The 21,481-nt window shown below is 42.8% G+C and overlaps 1 protein-coding gene and 1 pseudogene across 3 annotated transcripts in view; both read left to right on the top strand.

Moving 5' to 3' along the window:
- Window positions 1–2,607: 2,607 nt before the first annotated feature.
- The window catches only part of PTPN21 (protein tyrosine phosphatase non-receptor type 21), a 67,462-nt gene continuing 48,588 nt past the window's right edge, over window positions 2,608–21,481 (top strand). The window contains exons 1-2 of one of the 2 annotated variants that reach the window (XM_081226907.1): window positions 2,608–2,952; window positions 7,141–7,522. In XM_081226907.1, coding sequence (XP_081083033.1) covers window positions 7,343–7,522 — 180 coding nt within the window. In that variant the 5' untranslated portion in view covers window positions 2,608–2,952; window positions 7,141–7,342. The remainder of the gene's footprint in view (window positions 2,953–7,140; window positions 7,523–21,481) is intronic. The other variant, XM_081226906.1, reaches the window with a different exon arrangement.
- On the top strand, window positions 14,913–15,282 carry LOC308613422 (HIG1 domain family member 1A, mitochondrial-like; annotated as a pseudogene). The gene has a single exon. The product of its transcript is annotated as an HIG1 domain family member 1A, mitochondrial-like (transcript).

Genomic DNA, 21,481 nt, shown 5'->3' with positions numbered 1-21,481 from the left:
TTACCTTCACAGGAAGAAGAATGTATATCACTTCTGGGTAGCAAGAGGAGGTAAAGACACAGATACGTGATTGCTTATTCATCTACACAGTCTCTCTAGACGGGTACATAGTATTATGGTAACACCAGTGACCCCCAGGAGGAGTGCAGGCAAGGTAAGAAGGAGACTTTTCACTTGCACCGTTTTGTATCTTTTGGGGTTGAACGATATAAATTATTTCACTTCCTTCTATACAAACAGAAGCCAATAATAATTTCATGCCGAACACTTTGAAGGCTTTGTTCAAGTGGCTTGTCATGGGGCTGTTACTGTCAAATTAACATGGTTGCAGGAAAATAGAGCTTAAGGACTTGGTGAGCAAGTGGCACTTGTGGACTGTGAGGGAGGAAGTTCAGCTCAGTGTATAACATCGCTTGGGTTTTACAATCATTTTCTATTTTTAAAATTCTTTTATTTTCTTCCCGATTCAATTAACAAGTTTTTATTTAGTGCCTACCCTCTGCCCAGTAGTGTCCTAGGAATTCTAGGAGATATAAAAGAAGCCTACATGAAACAGTTTTTAACGATCTTGCCAAGTGTGGGGATCACTGTGGAATGGGGTGGCTAGCAAGTTGTGTTGGAAGCAGAGCCTTGAATTGAGGCTTGGAGAGCAACGGAAGGCTTAGACAAAGGGAAGGAGGGCAGGAGGTGCTCTGGGCCAGGAGAAACGGTTTGATGGGGGCAGTAGGGGAGAAGAGAGGAATAAGGACGGTCATAAGAGGCTGAGGCCGATTTAGAAAGGCCCTAAAGGTCAGGCAGGACAGCTTAGCCTTAGGGGTCCATTGGGAGTGATAAACCCCAAGGAGAGGTAAGCCTGGTATTCACATGGAAAGAAATGAGAGAGCAGAAACCAGAGGCATGCAGACCGCCCTTGTTGCAATAAGCCAGATGTAAAATGATGAGGGATGAAGGTTTGGATTAGAATGGTGGGGGAGGGGGGCATTCAGGAACAAAGAGGAAAGAAAGCATTCATGAGACGTTTCACAGGAGGAAGTGGCAAGTCTTGATGATAGGCTGGAGATGGCGAAGACTCACACATAATTTCAGTTTTTCTATTTTGGGAGACCAGAGAGCCACTCATTTTCTCTTTTCTTTCTTCGCACACGAATTGACCCCCTCATGGTGTCCAGTTGAAATTCAATTATAAGCAGAATTGATTGATTTTCTTCCGTATAGAAACACATGTAATCCTATTTGCTTTGAGCTCCATTACCCAGCTGAGTCCTGCCTGGGGTTTGTTCTCCCATAGCACTCCTACTTCCAGGATGGCGCTTTCCACTTAGGCCTTGTTTGTCTTGTGTTATGTGCGGTGTGTAGGTTTATTACCCACTAGACTAGAAGTCCTTTGTGAGCAGGGATCTTGAGTAAGTACTCAATAAGTGTCTGTGAACTGTTGAAGAAAATGAGATCTAAATGAAATGTAACATAAGAAAGCTTTCCAGAAACAAACATATTTTTATTTATTTATTTATTTATTTATTTTGCGGTACGCGGGCCTCTCACTGTTGTGGCCTCTCCCGTTGCGGAGCACAGGCTCCGGACGTGCAGGCTCAGCGGCCATGGCTCACGGGCCTAGCTGCTCCGCGGCATGTGGGATCTTCCCAGACCGGGGCACGAACCCATGTCCCCTGCATCGGCAGGCGGATTCTCAACCACTGCGCCACCAGGGAAGCCCCAAACATATTTTTAAAAAATATTTAAATAAAATTTACATAATAAAAATTTCTCTGCTCCTATCACTCAAACCATATGCCAAGGAAAGGTGAAACACCCTATTGTGATGGTGTTAGGGCCACACAGTTTTATTCCTTGGCTTAAGTGTTGCCATGCAGTAATAAAAATAATAATGCAGTGTAATAATACCATGTAATAATAAAAATTGCTAATAGGGCTTAGAATGAAACATTTCACACAAGTTACTGGATAGTGATTATTATTATTATTATCGTTTTACAGGAGTTGAGCAGGCACAGAAATGTTAAGAAATTCGCACACGGCGACCCAGCTAAGCAAGCCTTGGCGCTGAGATTTGAACCCAGACAATTTGACCCTGGAGTTCCCCATCCTTAAGAGCTTTACTTTGTACTGCATTAAGCATACAGCTCTTTTGAAGGCCTACAGGTTATTTGAGGCATAACAACTTTTTCAGGGGAAGGGGACGTTGCCACCCTGTACTACCAATCAGTGTTTTTCCTTTTTTTATGGGCTATATCCTTAGACGTAAGCATGGGAGGAAAAAATAGAATGTTTGAACTCTTTTCAGACATGTGTAAGAGTAAACGAACAACTTCAGCAATAATAGAATTTTACACAACACCTAAGAACAACACAGGAATAAAACCCTTTACCTGGCACCGAAATAATATCCCCCTCCTCTCATTTTTATTAAAAGCCTTGCTTTATTTGGAAACTCTTAAAATAAGTGGTCATAGGATTAAAAAAAGCCGCGGCGCGCCCCCTCCCCGGCGGCCGGGCGCAGCTGTCCGCGCCTCCCCCGCCCGCATTCCAACTCTCTGAGGTCACGGGCAGCCACCGCCTCCCCGGATCCGCCCGCCCGGCCCAGGGGGAGGGACGCCCGGCCCCGGCCTCTCCGCTGCTACGGCCGCGCGTTCTGTCTCCGTCCGCCCGTCTTCCTGCTGCCCCGGCCCCCGGCCGGTTTCTTTGTGCGGCGCTGCCGGCCGGCCTGTCCCACCTCCGGGCCTCTCCCCTCGCCGCGGCCACCGCGGGACCCTGCGCAGGGGAATGCTCTGCGGGCCGAGTTCGGGGAGACAGGAAGTGAGGCGTGCGAGCCCCATGAGCGCGCCGCGGCGCGGGCTGGCGTGCGGGCGCGGCTGCGGCGGCCGCGCGGCGGGGCCCCGGGAGGCGGGCCGCTGAACGGGGCGCGCGGCCCCGAGGATGCGGGAGCGGGAGCAGGTGAGGGCGCGGGGTCCGGGCCGGCGGGCGGCGGGCTGGCGGGCGCGGGGCCGAGCGCTGGCGTGTGTCCGCGAGCCGGGACCCCGGAGCGCGTCGGTCGGCCCCGGAGTCCTGGAGGATGGCTCCCGGCTCCCAGACCTAAGGCAGGAGCGTAACAAAGAAAAAAGTCTTCCTTTTCCAGGTTCTCTCTAATCTACTTGAGTAATTTTTCAAGGGGTCTTGAACTTGTATTCTGAACTCCTCGGCTGATTGTAGTGGCTTAATTCTGGATAAGAGTTTTAAACGTTTTAGGCATATTTGTGCCTCTCAGAATATTAAGTGCGAGATTTGCTAGGTAACTTTGGCGAGAAGGCGAGTAGGGAAGGACTGTTTCGTGGTGATGACTTGTTTTGGTTTTGGAGTAAAGATTGTTTACTCTGGAAAAAAGAATTCTTGGGTCTGCAAATTCCGACTTGTGATTTCTGCAAATCCTGATTAGATTGGCCGCTCTTGGCATGCCCGTCTTAATTTTCTTTTTTGCTGAGAAAGCCTTATAATAATAGCGTAGGCTCGCAAACACGTTCAAAACACTCCGTGTGCTCCAGGTGACAAGCGCTGTATGCCTAATGGTTGCTGACAGATTTTTTTTTTTTAAGTTTGGGATATGATAGAAATTTTACTCTGAAAGTAGTTGTCTGGTGTTCCTAGCACATTTTATTCTCGAGTTCTACGCATAAATGTTTTGTTCAGGAGAAACATGCGTTTGGTTTAATGCTATAGATCTATATATTCTAAAAATGTCATATACTCATTTAGTGATTGTTTTATTTGAAAGCATCATTAGCAGAATTACGTGTAGTGAGGACTTTAGCAACAAGGCGGGAAACTACAGGATTCAGAATTAAACTGTATTTGAGGAACTTCTGAAAGGTGATGTAAAAACATTAAAATGAATTCACAAGTATCTCGGACTGCCTTCTGAAAACTTGAACAGAATTTAATATATACCTGTTTTTATTTCATAACAAAGTGATTTGGTAGAGAAACAAAATATCTCCTAGTATTTTCCTTCAAAAGCTAATTATGAATTTTCTGTTTACTTTAGTAGTTAGATACGTTAGAATTCCAGATCCAACTACCTTTCAAATTGTTTCATATTATTTTACACCCAAAACAGACATCCCCCAAACCATCTTAAATTTCTACTCCTCTATGCAAACATTCATAACTGTATGACATCATTTGGTAGCAAATACTGCACATAACTGAAAATTAAATGTGTCAATTGTTAATATTGTAAGTTATTAAGCAGAAAATTATTTTTACATGTCTTAATAAACAAAAAGCAAGCTATTCTTATGGATAGATCTTGGGGGAAAAAATGCATCTGATACACACACACACCCCTCAGCTTACATTAAGCTTACATTAAGCTTACACCCCTCAATTACATTATAACGTCTACCAAAATAAAAAAGAGAAAACATTGGCTTTTATCCCTGATGCAGTAAAATATTTCACACTCAGGAACAACTAAAAGTTTTACTCTGTTTGCTTCATCAGAGCTTAAGTTAATGATTAAGTTATATAGTGTAGTACCTACTGCCTACAAGGCATTGTTTTTTTTTTTTTTTTTTTGCTGTACGCGGGCCTCTCACTGCTGTGGCCTCTCCCGTTGCGGAGCACAGGCTCCGGACACACAGGCTCCGCGGCCATGGCTCGCGGGCCCAGCCGCTCCGCGGCATGTGGGATCCTCCGGGATAGGGGCACGAACCCGTGTCCCCTGCATCGGCAGGCGGACTCTCAACCACTGCGCCACCAGGGAAGCCCGGCATTGTTTTATATAGTGTAGTATCTACTGCCTTCAAGGCATAGTGAAGAGAATACCATATTTGAACACCCACCAATGCAAATTTTCATCTTTCCTCTGTACGACTTAATCTGTCCTCTTTCCAGTTACCATAATTTCTATGTAAAACTTAAATTCACCATCTAATCACTTGAAAGGGTATTTAGTATATATATGTATATATAATCTTTTAAAATTTATACAAACACTCATAACTTATCAGGCAATTTTCTAGTTGAAAGCTTATTATTTAAAGTTCTCATTTCTTGATTTTTTTTCTTTCATTTTGCCTCAGCTATCTATTTGGTTTATACCCTGGCATAGAAAAGAGCATTGAAAACTGCAGGTGGAGCCCATGTCTTTTCGTAATATCTATTTTCTATTCCCCCCTTTAGCATGGTGCTTTTACCTTCCCAAGGTACACAACAAATGTTAATTAACACAGTTCTTTATGTAGTTCTAGTTTTCTTTTTTTCCTCTGGCCTTCTTCCTCTATTCCTGGTTTTTAACTTTTATTTTTCTTACTATCTGGAGATAACCAGAGCTCAAAACCAAAACAAAATCCAAACAACAGAAAATCGTGGTTGGGTCCTTATTAGAGATACAGCCATGTATGTAATTATAGCATGCTTGTAATCTCCTTAAGAGCAAGGACGGCTTATTAGAACTCGTCTTAGATTTCTCTGAAGGGCCACTACACTGCCTTGTACTCAGAGACGCAATACACTTTTGTGGATTGGAATTATAAAATGTTAAGTTTGGCAAAGCCTAGTGTAATAGCTAAACTATATACTCTAGCTCTGCCACCCCCCCAGCCCTGAGTGCCCATCGCCTCTGGGGCTGAGACGCAGTAGAAAAAGCGGAAAAGAGCAGAAGACTGGGAATGAGGAATCTGGGATCGGTTCCCAACTCAGCCCGTCCTAGTGAGAGGCTGAGAAAGCCGCTTCTCCCGAGGCCTGGGTTCTGTGTCCGCCAGATGAAGAGGGTTGGGGGCTGCCCTTGCCCCTCCGCGCGGTTCCCGGCCCAAGTTCAGGGTAACCAGCCGCGGCCGAGCCTTGCCAAACGATCCATCCTCGGGGGAAGCCTCTGTTCAGAAGATAACGGAGGGTGGGAACCGACCCGGCATTCTGGAACTATCCGGGATTTTGTCGACTCGTTTAGGGGAACAAAAATCCAGCCAATGTAAAAGTTCCAAGCTGCCGCTCAAGGCCAGTTTGCTTCCGCCCAGGAGGTACCACCAACGGGTGTTGTTTATAAAAGTTTTAAGTCGCGTATTTTGGCGGGGGTCCTGAACCTCCAAATTGGGATTCAAATGGACCCCGCCCAAACCTCTCCCTCGCCTCTGGGGCTCTAGCTGGGTCCTTTAAGTGTTCCCTCTGGCATCAGCGGGAGCCTGTACTCTCCTAGAGCATCCGTCCGGAAACGCGGCCGCAGGCGGAGGGTTCCGGAGCCTCTGAGGCTGTGAGTTGCTCGGGCAACGCCGCCTGCTTTTCCCGTGGTGGGGAGGACGAGGGAGGAGCCGGAGCTATCCCTTGTCTTCTTGGCCTCACGGGCTTGTTGAGCAGCATCCTCCCCGCATTAACTCGGGAGGGCGTTTAAGGGCCTCGCCCCCCTCCTTTTCTGGGCTGCGGCCCCGCTTAGGTAAAGGCTCACCGCCTCTTTAGGCGTCCCCATCCGGAAAGGGGCTGGGGCCAGGGCCACGCTTTTCAGAACTTCCACGCGTCTGGTGGTAATCCGATAACAAGCATTTGTAGGGTCTTTTATAATTTGTTTATAAATAAATCGATTTGGTGACGTAAATATTTATAAACCAGAGAGTTCTACAAATGCTTGTTAAGTGTTCGCCTCGTTTGAACCTCACAGCTGCCATGTGTTACAGGGGATTATTCCATTCGGGTTCAGGGTTAATTTGCCTAATTGGGACTGAGACTTGAACGAAGCTCTTTTGGAGGTTTTTTGCAATTATCTCATTTAAGGACTAAAGAACCCTAACATTTGGAGTATCGGGGAGCCAAAAAGAGTTAACTATGAAAATACAACACTTTATCTAAAATAGAAAGAGGACCATTCATGCTAGCTACTAAATTTGGGGTTATAGTAGTGTCAGCCATTATCTCATTTAATCCTGAAGTTAGCCACACGTTGTCACCACTGTCTGTGGGATTGAGTGAGGGGTGGAATCTGACCCAGGGCGTAACACAGCTCTGATGATAAACTTCCCCACTGCCTCCCAGATCCTGCTAATGCCTTATTTTTCCAGAAGAGAGGGAAAGCTTAGATACAGCTTCATTAATTTATATTTTTGAAAACAAAGCCCAGAGTTGCTATTGCCTATGTAACCGGTGTTCCTCTTTCCCCAGCACTGGCGTGGGTGCTCCCATCACCTGGTCTTTGGAGACTCAGTTGCTTTTTAATGGCGGCAGCAGCTGCTGGGTGAGCAGCCGGAGACTCTACAGTACTCCTCCCTTCAGGACAGGATCGCTTTCTCTCGCCATTACCACCACTGGATTGGTGGAGGTGCTTTTCCCTTTTCACCCCTCCAACTCTTGAAGGGAGAAGAAGATGCCACTGCCATTTGGATTGAAACTAAAACGCACCCGGCGCTACACGGTATCCAGCAAGAGCTGCCTGGTTGCCCGGATCCAGCTGCTCAACAATGAGTTTGTAGAGTTCACGCTGTCCGTGGAGAGCACTGGCCAGGAGAGCCTGGAGGCTGTGGCCCAGAGACTGGAGCTGCGGGAGGTAAGCCCCAGAAAAGGCTGCAGGCTCCTCCGGGCGGGCTTTGTTCCTTACTTCCCAGCTACTTTCGTGCATGCTGACTGTCTTCTCAGAGTATGAGCCTGTAAGCCCTTCTCCCCACCAGGAAGGAATAATACAGTGCAAAGAGGTCTTTCCTTGGATGTGCCCCGTAAGATAATTACCAATGCCTGAGTTTTGAAAATGTTTATATGTTCCCCCAAAATGTTACCCAGAATGAGATAGGAATGCATTTTGGAATCTGAGTGAAGAAGCCATCTTGGAAATGGATCCTTTCAGCCCCCAGCCATCCAGCTGATACTCAGCCAAGTCATTCCCAAATTCCTGACCCACAGAATTGTGAGCAAAATAAAATGGTTGTTTTAAGCCACGTTAAAAAAAAGGGGGGATGGCTTCCCTGGTGGCGCAGTGGTTGAGAGTCCGCCTGCCGATGCAGGGGACACGGGTTCGTGCCCCGGTCTGGGAAGATCCCACATGCCGCGGAGCGTCTGGGCCCGTGAGCCATGGCCGCTGAGCCTGCGCGTCCGGAGCTTGTGCTCCGCAACGGGAGAGGCCATAACAGTGAGAGGCCCGCATACCGCAAAAAAAAAAAAAAAAGGAATGCATTTTGGATTATCCAAGTAGTTCTGGTCTTCTGGTGTAATCCCACATGGGTCGTCCTGATCTAGTACAGTTTACTGACTTCATTCATTCATTCAACATTCATTGATTGTTTTGCACAGGCCAAGCCAGAATTCGAGAGACATTGCCTCGGTTTGAATTCTGGTTTCTTCATCAATTAGTTGTTTAACATTACGTGAGTTATGTGACCTGTCTGAGCTCTGGTTCCTTCATCTGAACCATGGGATAACAGTGGTGCCTGTGGTGTGATTTAATGTGCATGTAAAGCCATAGCTCTAATAACTATAGTCTGTTACAGTAATCAGAGGGAAGTTTTCCCTGGAAAACCCCTAATCCAGTCTGTAGGAAGTTGTGAAGTCCTCAAGTATCCATACAGTGTCTTAAATTCAAAATGCTGTGTAAGGCCTGTGAAGAAAAGGGCTCTAATTAAACCCAGGTCCCTTCCAGTCTTTGGCTACCTGGTTCTGGGGTAAGAGAAAGATGGAAAAACGGGTTATTTCACTTAAATGCCTATGTTGTAGTCTTGACTGGAAATCCTGCTAATGGTGTAGTTCATAAAAAGTCAGGAATAGATAAGCTGTGCCCCTGGTGAACATCCAATCATTTGATCAGTCTTTATTAAAGACTTATTAAGTGCCAAGCTCATACGTACTAGGAGCTCACCCTACTGTTGATACCAGTAAGAAAGTAGGCGTGATGCATGCTATGATGGGGGAAGTAGAGGGTGCTATAGACAGCAGGGAGAGGCAGCAAAGGGAAGGCTTCCCAGGGCGAGTGATGTCTGAGCTGGGACCTGAAGGTGGGGCAGGTGGTCCTCTCAAGGGCTGGAAAAGACTATGCCAACAAAGGCACTGCACAAGGCCCAAGACAGGCAGAGGAAAGGTTGTAGGGCAGGGGCCACCCAATGCAGGGTTCTTGTTAAAGGGTTTGGGCTTGTCCTGAAAGTAGTGGGGAAGTTAGTGAAGAGTTTTTAAATAGGCGTGTGGTGTAACTGTTTTTATGAAGCGTGAACCCTCTGGAGAATGACTGGAAAGGAGTGGAGTTGTGGTGCAGATGGTAGTCACTTGGGTTTGGATGGGGCTGGAGAGAAATGAGTGGCATCTGGAGATATTCAGGACCTACCTATCAAGTAATGGGGAGGGACTAGCCGGGGTCCAGGTGGATCCTAAGGTTTCCAGTAAATGGTGGGGACTATATAACTGAGGGAAGACACACAAAAGGAAGAACAGGTTTGAGGGGAGCTGGGAGAGGTGTGTGTGGTGAGTTCAGTTTCAGACGTACTGTGTTTGAGGTGCCAACTGGGGACGTTGAGCGGGCAGAGTATGTGCAGGTCTGGAGTGCAGGTGAGAGATCCAGGCTGGAGGAAAGAGATTTGGGAATCCTCAGCCTAGGCCAGTTAACCTGGGAGAGGGTATGAGAGAAGAAGACGATGTAGCATACCCCTTGGGGTTGAACAGAGGGAGAACCTTAGAAGGAAACTGAAATGGAGCGGCCCAAGGAGAAAGTAAACCAGGAGCGCCGACCTCAGTGTTGTGTAACCCTGTTACAGGGTTGTGCCTACAACCCCTAGAGTCAACTGCTTGAGGAACTGTGGTTAATTTATTTTTGTACCCGAAGTACTAGACGTGGAATGGGCTTAATAAATACAGGTTGAACTGAACCCACAGGCATTGCTTTGCTTCTCTGTTAGTCAAGAAGCCCAGAGAAGTTGCCATCCCTTGTTTGAGGTTATCAGACTCAGGAACAAGCAACTTCATACAGCTATGGGTATATAATGAGACTGATTTTTTTTTTTTTTTTTGCAGTACGCGGGCCTCTCACTGCTGTGGCCTCTCCCGTTGCGGAGCACAGGCTCCGGACGCGCAGGCTCAGCGGCCATGGCTTACGGGCCCAGCCGCTCCGCGGCATGTGGGATCTTCCCGGACCGGGGCACGAACCCATGTCCCCTGCATTGGCAGGCGGACTCCCAACCACTGTGCCACCAGGGAAGCCAAGACTGATTTTTAAAGGAAGAATGCTCTAAATGGGAACAGGTGTGGTCCCTAGAAAATCTCTTGCCCCTGGACAGGCCGTCCCACTATTTCCAACATTTAAGGACAGTCATGGTTAGAAAGTTTGTATAGCAAACTTTTCAAAGCTCCAGAAGCTCTGCTCTGTAGCATGTAAACAGATGGCTTAGGCCCAGGCCTAATCTTGCCCAATGACTGTTTAGAAATCATCTGAGTCAGGGCAACACCTGTTCTTAGTTTGTGTCCATACATCACTTAGGAGATTCATACCAAGAGAGAGTGGTATGTTATCTTGCAATGTTCTCCCATCAAGAAAACTCAGAATTATCATAGCATGTAGATTTGGCTGATAAGCTTTGCTACTGCCCAAATTTAAGCTGGGGGAAAAATCTTTCCTTGCTTCGTTGAATAACATTTCACTTCTATTATGACAATTATAAGGGCTATACGATAATACCATTGTAATGCTGTACCTGGCAGCTTCAGCTATATGGGTAATATTTTATTGCTTAAGCTGAATGTGTGGTTAAATGATGCTTGTCAGTCTTCATTGTTTTTTGACTGTGTGAGGTATTTGATAATACATTAAGGAACTAAAAACAAAAAGGTTAATATATTTGTATCCAGTATAGTTAACTTAGATTGTCAACTTTTTTCTGAACCCACCATATTTGAACTGTGGAAAGTGGCTTTTAAAAATGGGGGGAGGGCTTCCCTGGTGGCGCAGTGGTTGAGAGTCCGCCTGCCGATGCAGGGGACACGGGTTCGTGCCCCGGTCCGGGAAGATCCCACATGCTGCGGAGCGGCTGGGCCCGTGAGCCATGGCCACTGAGCCTGCGCGTCCGGAGCCTGTGCTCCGCAATGGGAGAGGCCACAACAGTGAGAGGCGCGAGTACCACAAAAAAAATAAAATAAAATAAAATAAAAATGGGGGGAAAAAATGATTGCTGCAGGAAAATATTGCTGGTCATTACAGCACCGTCCTCTCAGAGCTGTTGAAATTCCTTGCATATCATTCATTGAGTTTCATAACACTTTTTCAAGAGAAGCTATTGGGGGTCTTTACAGAATTTAAGGGGAATTAGAAAACTTTCTAATTTTGAAAGTATATGTTAGAGAGGTTTGATGGAGGTGGTGAGAGAGGAGTGTATCAGCTGGGCACAGCTACTCCCATGGGGCAGTGTGTCCTTGAAAGAATATCACAGTCTAGAATGAGGTGGTCAGCCTTAAGAACCTGTTTCAGGGAGTAAGACCTGCGTTAACCCAGCTCATTGGGAATTTGTAAAACCAGGTTGCAAGTTTAGTAATTTACGATGAGATTTGGAACTGCCAGGGGCCCCAAGAATGTGTGCCCTCTGGCCGGGCCATGATCTCCCTTCAGGCAGGCCATGTGGAAGCTGGAGCAAACCAGAAATTGCCTGGTGAGCCTGGAATCAGAGAAGTGAAATTGCCCAGAAAACCTTCCGTATCTTCATAAGGGGAGTAGTACTGCCTCACGGACCAGACAAGTCCTCTGTGTATCCTTTCTGGGCTGTGCTAGGGTGGGCACTGCCTCTACTGGCCTCGTGAGAAGGCTGTTTAATAGAGTGGTTAAGACATTTGCCAGTTGGATTAGAAACACCTGGGTTTGGATCCCAGCTGCCACTTACCAGTTGTGTGCCGCTGGGCACCTTACTTAATTCCCCAAGTCCAATGGTTTTTCATCTGTAAATTGGGGATGATAATAATGTCTATTTGACGGTGGTTGTGAGGATACAATCTTAAATGTAAAACAGTTAATAGAGGACCTAGTATTTAGGAAACTCAGGAAGTGTTATTCTTCAGCACTGTTATTGTTATTTGTGACTCCCATTTCCACACTGTGGTGACTGACCTCTTCAAATTAACTCTTTTCTTGCTTTTGTAAATCTCTTTGTTTCTTCCTTTTACTAAGAGATGAATACATGCTTGTTTTATAAAACGTTCTTAGAGTACAAATAAGTATAGCAGCCGCTGGTAATTGCACTTCTTACATTGCTAAACTTAAAATTTTAGTATACCATTGTCATTTAGCAGTCATATTTGAACCTCTATTTTCATGCCAGCTGAAATTAATTTGTACAATGTCACTGCCTCATTGCCCTCAAATAGAGCTTCAGTAGGTTTTTACTTCTCTGATAGGTTTTACTTCTCTGTTTCATCCCTCTTGCCCTCAACCTAACCCCTAGGATTTAAACAAAAAAATTTTTAATGAGATTTTGGATTAAGGTTTATATTTTTTCTTTAGGGTATGTCTTTTTCAAGAATTCTTTTTAAATCTTGTATTACATTTGATAATCACATTTTAATCATGCTCTCATGGGTTTTAAATAGATTCATTGGAAAATATTATTTCTTATATATCTTAATCTTTATCTTAATGTGCTTATTCAGCTTAAATTTACGTTTGGTTGGAGTTTTTATTTTAAGTTTTAAAATCTCCAGTTAGGAAACAGGGCCGTTTTAAAAATCCTGGAAACCTTTTGGGGAATTCCCCGACCATCCAGTGGTTAGGACTGGGCACTTTCACTGCGGTGGCCTGGGTTCGATCCCTGGTTGGGGAACTAAGATCCTGTAAGCCACGTGGCGTGGCCAAAAAAAAAAAAAAAAAATCCTGGAAACCTTTTGAAGGTAACTTTTTCGTGCTTCTGCTATGATATGATAACACACACATTATGTGTTAGTTTTATAACTTAAATTTTAGATGGCAGTTTTTTTTCAGCTATTTCTGAATGTTTTGTGTAGAGGGGAAGGAGGGTCCTCATTGTTGTCTGCATGTATGGCCTACATATATAATTTTGTCAAATAACAGGTGTGAAATTGAGATTGATCCTAAGCCACCCCTAAGGTGACCTCCAAAGCATTTTTTTTTTTTTTTTTTTTTTTGCGGTATGCGGGCCTCTCACTGTTGTGGCCTCTCCCATTGCGGAGCACAGGCTCCGGACTCGCAGGCTCAGTGGCCATGGCTCACGGGCCCATGGGATCTTCCCGGACCGGGGCATGAACCCGTGTCCCCTGCATCGGCAGGCAGACTCTCAATCACTGCGCCACCACGGAAGCTCCCTCCAAAGCATTTTGATGAATAAGTTGAAAAGTCTAACAAAACTTAGAAGTTCTTACTTTGGCCTCTCATTTTAAAATTATAATTATAGGCTTTGATATTTGGTTATTCTGTTGTGGTTTATCACAGATATTCAGAAAATGCTTTTAAAATTATATTTGAAGTGCATCACACATATGTCAAGTTTTTATCCTTTGGAATGTAAACTCCATCAGAGCAGGACTGTGGTATCACCAGTGTCTGGAATAGTGCCTTGTACCTCATAGTACATGGTTGCTGAATCAGTGCCTACTTAGTTTAAAAATTAAGGTTCTTGTTTTGAATTTAGACTGATAAGCACAGACTCAGTTCAGTTAAGTCAGCCTTTATTTCCTGTATGATTTTATTTCCTGGAGAGAGTTGAACATTTACCAACTTTGAACAGAGGTAGAAAAGAACCTTTCTTTGTTAGATTTTATTTCTTTTTCATTTTGGGCCTTCTTTTGAAATACTTAGAAAAAGGGTTTTAGAGACTGTCTGAGGTTAGATGCTCTATCAGGGGAGTGTCAACTTCTCTGCTGAGCTTTGAACAGGTTCTTATAATGTTTTCTGATGAATGGAGAAATTTTTTGGCTAAGGGATTTGTTGGAATAGAGAGGAATCAAGCACTAATACAAACCATTACTCTCAAGCACAACTTTAGAAAGTGTTCTTGGTCCTCAGAGTGTTTTATTTTAAATCAGTGTCTTAGGTATTCCAAATATCCACTGACCTATCTTGACTGTTATCTGAGCAGACCTCAAGAATTTCATGCACATTTCCTTCTGTACTAGCTGTTTTCATTTGGACTCTAAAAATAGCTGAAATATGTGTAAGGTAAGAGTGTAATACCTGCAAACTTTTTAACCTTTGGGCTGAGTAGTTATTAATTCAGGTATGTATGTTATAAAACAGGTAAGATTGAGGTATAGACAAGGATCAGTAAATAGTTTAGTTAGATCTATTGGACCATCTGAAGCAAATGTAAATCTTAGACTGGCCTCTCTACCTAGATAAAGAAGGCTTTCCAAAGTCCAAACCTGATTATAAATGAGCAAGGATTTTTCTTGATTTTAGTTTTTCTGTTATTTGTCTTACTTGGTCTAGATAATTAATAACTAGTCATATAAATAAGTAGAGGGACTACACATATAAACATGGAGATATTATGCATTTTATTATTTTTTTTAATTTTTATTTTCTTTTGCATTACGAGGGCCTCTTGCTCTTGTGGCCTCTCCCGTTGCGGAGCACAGGCTCTGGACGCGCAGGCTCAGCGGCCATGGCTCACGGGCCCAGCCGCTCCGCGGCATGTGGGATCTTCCCGGACCAGGGCACGAACCCGTGTCCCCTGCATCGGCAGGCGGACTCTCAACCACTGCGCCACCAGGGAAGCCCCTTTCTAATGTATTATCACACAAGTTATTACAGAATTTGGACACCTGTTCACTTAAAGAAATGGAATATTCAACCTTCACTTAATTTCTAATAAATTTAAGGGATAATAGTCTGAGATGTTTTTCTCCCAGTGCTGGATTTTTCACCTAAGAGACATTGGAGATGTCCTTGAATCTCTGTCACCAATGGTCTATCATAATATCATAATAGTGTGGTCTCGAGAAGCCGGTAGGAGCCTGTGACGTTGTGCCGTTGTCTGAAGATTCTTCAGTCACTATGTCAAGTGACACAGATGTTTCTCTTTCTTCATATGATGAAGATCAGGGATCTAAACTTATCCGAAAAGCTAGAGAGGCACCATTTGTCCCCATTGGAATGGCAGGTTTTGCAGCAATTGTTGCATATGGATTATATAAATTGAAGAATGGGCAATACTAAAATGTCTGTTCACCTGATCCACATGCGTGTGGCAGCCCAAGGCTTTGTTGTGGGAGCAATGACTCTTGGTATGGGCTATTCCATGTATCAAGAATTCTGGGCAAAACCTAAACCTTAGAAGAGGAGATGCTGTCTTGGTCTTGGTGGTGCTTGCTTTAGTTAGACATCTCATGTTGAGGTTATATGTTTATGTTGAAAATAAATTCTGTGGGTCGGACAATAACATGGTAATTTGAATATTGGCTTCCTTTCTTGCAGGCTCGATTTGCCTAGTGACTAGTTCACTAGCTAGGTCATTCAGGGGAGTCAGATTAGCACAAAAACATGTCACTTTCAAATGCACTTGATAGTGGTACAATGTCCACCTTCTTGAACTCTTCTGATAAAATTAGTTGTAAAGAGGACAACATGCTCCCAGTTGCTGCAGAATGTCATATGCTTTTGAGGTAATGTAGGAATCCTATTTACCCCAGTTAATTTAACTCCTTCTGACGCCTTGTGGACTGAGTGCTGTTTTTAAGGTCTGGTTGGCTCTTGAAGGACCCTTTCAGAACAGTGCACGGACTACAACATTATAAACCTCCCAGCAACTATGTGTGTGTTTTTAAACCAAACCTAAAGAGCTGGTGACAGCTGCTTTGAAGTAGTATCTGTTTCAGAATCATAGTTGTAAACATGAGAATAACTTAACTGTAGATCCCTGTTTAGCTGTTTTGTAATTGCAGAATTATAGTTTGCTGCTGTTATATTAGAATAATTTTCAAATGGCATTTTGAAATAGAAGTGTGTATTTTAAGTGCTAATGCAAAGGTAAATGAAAAATACTTTTTAAATGTGTGCAGTCTGTTTATTTTCTCTGAAAGAATCATAAATGTTAAACTAAATAAATTGCCTGTAATGGAAGTGATTTTTGAGCAAGCTGGTTTGGTCAGACATTATACAAACTTTGGTATACTACAGAATGCTTTGTTGTACTTGTGAAATTCTCTTGTCTAACCTGAATTTACATTCCATGGTGATAACATGGTAAATGTAGTGTTATTAAAGTAAGTGAACACAGGGCTTCCCTGGTGGTGCAGTGGTTGAGAGTCCGCCTGCTGATGCAGGGGACGCGGGTTCGTGCCCCGGTCCGGGAAGATCCCACATGCCGGGGAGCGGCTGGGCCCGTGAGCCATGGCCGCTGAGGCTGTGCGTCCGGAGCCTGTGCTCCACAACGGGAGAGGCCACAACAGTGAGAGGCCTGCGTACCGCAAAAAAAAAAAAAAAAAAAAAAAAAAAAAGTGTGGTCTCATGACCATATGGAATTGAGATGAATTTGCTCATATGGGGAGGTTTGTGAGTTGTTACAAAATGGCAGACATGGGGAACCGACGGTGTTTTAGGGGCTCTAAGTTCTGTCATTGTTTTTGGAGTATATGGTTTCAGATCTAATTCCTTATAATGCTAGATGCTCTAACAGCTTTCTGCTGTCCTCCTCGCGGGTGGATGAACATGTCATGCTGGAAGCTTGACATGCCTTATCTCATTTAATCCTCACAATGAGTTGGGCATTATCTTTTCCATTTTAAAAGAAGGAAACTGAAGTTCTGAAAAATTGGGTGATTTGCTGTGCAAATCTGGGCAATCATACAGCTACTATGCAGAAGAGCCAGAACTTGAGTTTGTATCTGTCACACTTCTGCTTGAACTTTAACTTTTAAAATTATAAATGACATGGACCCCTTTGAGACTGTGATCAAAATGCAGAATTTTGCATACAACTTCAGGTGGGTCTTGGATACACCCCTCTTTCAGTCATCTATGAGCTCAGGCTGTGGGCCTAGAAGCCTCTTGCATGAGGCAATCTTTCCCCTTCTCTCGGCTTAACAGGATCTTTCTTCCCTAATCTTTCTTTTCTCCAGAGTGAAGGTGGTGGTAGGATGAAAAATCTGTGAAAAATTCAAGACCTTCATATTTTTAAGAAAATAATTTGCCTCTGAAGTATCACTCCTCCCCCACTTCCCCTTCAAATGCCTGTTTTGAATGGCCTTTATCTTTAGATCTCAAGAAAGGCCATATGGGGTATTCATTTCCTCACTTGGACAATTAATGTTAAGGAAAAAAAATCTCCCTTCAAGGAGGAAAGGGAGGAGGTTGTGAATGGTAGTTCCTTTATTGTACCTCTGATGGTAGATCCAAGTCTGTCTTCCCTACCAAACAGCACCTTTGTGCCCACCTAGGCAGTAGGTATGTGACAGTTCTCCAGTGAATGAATGGATGACTCATATTTCCTTCATGCATTAACCAAATCCCCCGGCCAATTGTTGAGCGCTGTACTTCATTCGTCTTGTCAGATACACACCCTACCTGAACATGGCATTTTCTTTTCTGTTAACAAAGCCTTTGCTCATATCACTGTCTTAACAATATGTTGGTTTAGCAAATATTTTCCTATTTGGTTCTCCAAGCAGTTTGTTCATAAATAAATGTCACTTGGATTTATCTTTTAATGAACTGACAGGATACCCAGAGGCCATTTAAATTCTTAAGAATCCGCTTAAGATGTTAATTTAAAAAAAAAAGAAAGAAAAAAGATGTTAATTTCACTAGAAGAAACACGCATGTCACAAATCCTATATGAGAAGTAGCAGCATGTTATAGAAATAACTTCTATCAGGGGTTTGTGCCACCTTATATAGATCATCCAAATGAAATCACTAACAGGTGTGCAGAGTTTTTATTTATAAATAGGACAGAGTGTGTTATTTTGAACAAGCTCTAACTGAGCAGGCTAAGAAAATACACAAGTAATTTCATGCTGGGTGGAAACAGCTCATTTCCTTGTGAATATAAAAACAACTTGTCTTTGCTCAGTCATGTTACAATTATTTAGATGGCTCAGACTTTGGCTTGACAAATTAATTTCGATATCAAGTGGATTTTTAGCAGATTGAACTTTGTACCATCAAATTCAACTGCAGTTGGCAAAGTGCGGGGTTTTGTCGGCAACAAGGTGGAGTTTTGGTGCTAGTTGAATATTGGTTCAAATCCCTGTACATTACCTGTGTGGCCCAAGGAAACCAACTTAACTTCTCTGGATTTTGTTTCTTTCATATATGATACGGGATAGTAACAACAGCTTTCTTTCGGGTACTGACAAGGTGCCTAGCACTGTACTAGATGCTTTACGTATATTTAATTTAATCCTGAGTTAATTGACTTCCTTCCTCCTCCCACCATCTCAGAGATGGAGTGGACCAAAGATGGGCATTGTCCAGACCAAGGGGAGGTCCTGATGCAGGACACTTGTTGTAGTATAGAGTTATTTTTCTTTAGTCATTTCCGTTTTCTTTTTCATCATGTAAATTTGTTCACTGGTTGGAATAATTTACTGAGAAAGACGGATTGGAGAAAAATGACTCAAGGTGTTGTCATTAAGTCAGCCAATTAAGTTCACAACTATACCACTGAGAATAAAGATATTCCCTATAGTACCCTTTCTCTTCCTCCCAGAGTTTGGAATGAATCATCTAGAAAATAACCTTAATTCTCACCCATATTTTGCAAATGCATATTTGTTTGTACTTTTATTTCTGGCATGTATTTTGAAGTCAGATTTATGTTTGAATGGTGACTTAAGGAAAAGAACACTTCTAAATTCTATATTGCAGTAGGATAACAGAAAGAAAAATGAAGCATGTTTAATAATGAAGACTATATCTAAAACTACATATTATTATTTGTTCAATATCTGTGACCCATTGCTAGAGTGCAGACTTCACTGTCCATTACAGTACCCCCTGGGCCTGGCTGGGGCAACTAGTAAGTGACAGCCCCCAGCTAGAGTTCAGGTCTTTCATCTGCAGGTTTAACACTTTTCCCTCAACGCCGCTCTACTTTTCCTTTGAGCCATTGCCATTTTCCTAAAGAAAAGCAATCCAATTGTTGTATTTTCTTTAATAATTTATTTTGAAAGGAAAGAAAGGAAGAAAAATTGCCAAAGAGAAAGCCCCATTAGTGAAGGAAGCATTTAAGTGTAGAATTTTCTATACTACAGAAGATGTAATATGAAATTTTATACTGTTTAAGGGGACTTAAACTCTGATAATAAGAGTTAATATTACTTGAGCACTTATTGCATATGAAACAGTGTTTTAAGTGCTTTTAATGTTTTCGCTTATTTTGATCCCCAAAAATCCTATGAGTGAGGTACTCGTATCCATCTTAATTTTACAGATGGTGAACAGAGACAAAAAGTTGTTAAGGAGCTTGCTCATGGTTATGTGGCAGAGACCACAATGGGAGTAGTTCTTCTGCCTTCTTGATCAGCATCTTTCCTCCCAGTATGTGACCTTGGGCCAGTGACAGGTGGCCTGCCATGGAGCGCGTGCCCTTAAGGACAGCCTGGCACAGTGCAGCCTCACAAATCTGATGGAGATTGTTTAAAGTACTTTTGAGATTTGTTATCTTTTATTTTAATTACTACTACAATTTATTTTGTTTAAAATATGTTTCTGAAGTCACATCAGGCAAAGAAAGATAAGTCTGAGAAGGAACATGAATCATGATTAGGCTGCAAGACACGGCTGGGAATGTCTGAAGTGCTGAGGGCAGAGCCGTTGGATAGGAAGCCTTTTGCAAGCTTGTTCCCTGGCAGAGTTGGAAGTAGCAGTCTCATGAAATACACCCCAAGAGAGTTCCCTGCTGAGAGATTTTCCAAAGCAAGATCTGGTTGTACTGCTGTTGGATGAACTTTGGGGCTTCTAGAGTCAGAATCTGCATCCAGACAAGAAAAAGTGGTAGAACCAGTGAGCCTGTTGAAGGGCTTGCTGCCTTTATTGATAGAACTGGATCACTGTGATTTAGCTGCTGTGCACACAGATATTATTTCCACCTGTTACGGCAGTTCACACTACCCAAGTGTTTCCATTCTACCATCTGTGAATTATGAACATGGGGACAGGGCCACTATAAATTATTATTCCACTTTTAATTCTTCTTCTGCAAGTCATGATTCTATCATTTAACCTTTGCATCTGTTTTTTTTTAAATTGAGACTTTTATCATTATAGCCCTTGAATATAGGGTATTTGGACATAGGATAACAGAGAATAATTCCTATTACCCTTGATAGCACATACATATTAATGGTAGTTCATCCTCTTCTACTTTAAGTGTAATGAAAATATCTTATGTATTTTTAAGTAGAACTTCTAATAAAATGTAACTGGTGTTATGGTACTTAAACAATTAAAAAATGTTGAGTGTATGTTTCTGAGTTATGTACCTCCAACCCCCACCCCATTCCTTGATCCTCAGTGAGGAGCATATAAAAGGGAATCCATTAAAGCCTTAAGTGTGGCCTTTATCAAATGGAACTTTATATTATTGATAGAAAAGGGAAGTAGCTTTTGTATATTAAAAAGGGAAACAGTTTTACTCTTTTCTTGGAGTATTTGTGTATATGGAAGAAGTATTTGCTATAAGTAGAAAACCACCTTGTAAATATGTGGGATAGAAAGTTATTTCTTGTATGATGAAACCATGATTTGCAAACTTTGGTTAATGAAGAAAAAACAAATACAGCTTTTAGTAACAGAATTCTATGAGTTTCTTCATGTGTATCTGTTTAGGATTTTAACCACGAAAGTAATTTCCCTGATTTTATCATCCTCAGCTTTTTCATGGTAAGACTATTGAGAACAGTGGAGCTGCTATACATATATTTTTTTAAGGCAATGGAAAATATGTTGGGTAATATTCTTTTAGGCAATAAATATTAAATGTGACTAGATTCTTTCTTGAAATGTATAAGGCCCATATTCATTTATTGTTTTGGGGGGGGTTATAAATTTTTTTTTTTTTTTTTTTGGCCACACTGTGCAGCATATGCGGTCTGGGCTCTTAGTTCCCCGACCAGGGATTGAACCTCTGCCCCCTGCAGTGGAAGTACGGAGTCCTAACCACTGGAGCACCAGGGAATTCCCCATAACCATTTCTGTATAACATAAAACAGCTATAATTTTAACCTGAGAAAAGTGAATGTCAGAAAAATAAGCAGCTATTCCTAAATATACCCATTTCAGCCCTTCTTTTCATTTTTACTTTGTGTGGTTACAACTTCTAAAAATATTGCTCACACTACTAACTGTCTATGGTGAGACAAGATAGAAGGAATAACTATGACTTGAGTTCAAGAAAACATGAAAAATATTTTTTTCTGTGACTTAATTGAAATAAAAACTGGAATATGGGCCAAATTAGACTGAGGTTATCTGTTTTTTTCACTATCCTCTCAATCAAAAGAGAACAGCTACTATTTATTCATTGCCCTAAAACACAGGCATTTGTGAATTAAGCTAATAAGCAAGCCCCAAAAGGCCCACATTTAGGAGATTTGAA

Source organism: Mesoplodon bidens (genome assembly GCF_964165515.1).
Source record: "Mesoplodon bidens genome assembly, chromosome: 3".
Lineage (NCBI taxonomy): Eukaryota > Metazoa > Chordata > Mammalia > Artiodactyla > Ziphiidae > Mesoplodon > Mesoplodon bidens.
This window is presented reverse-complemented; position numbering and strand designations above follow the sequence as displayed.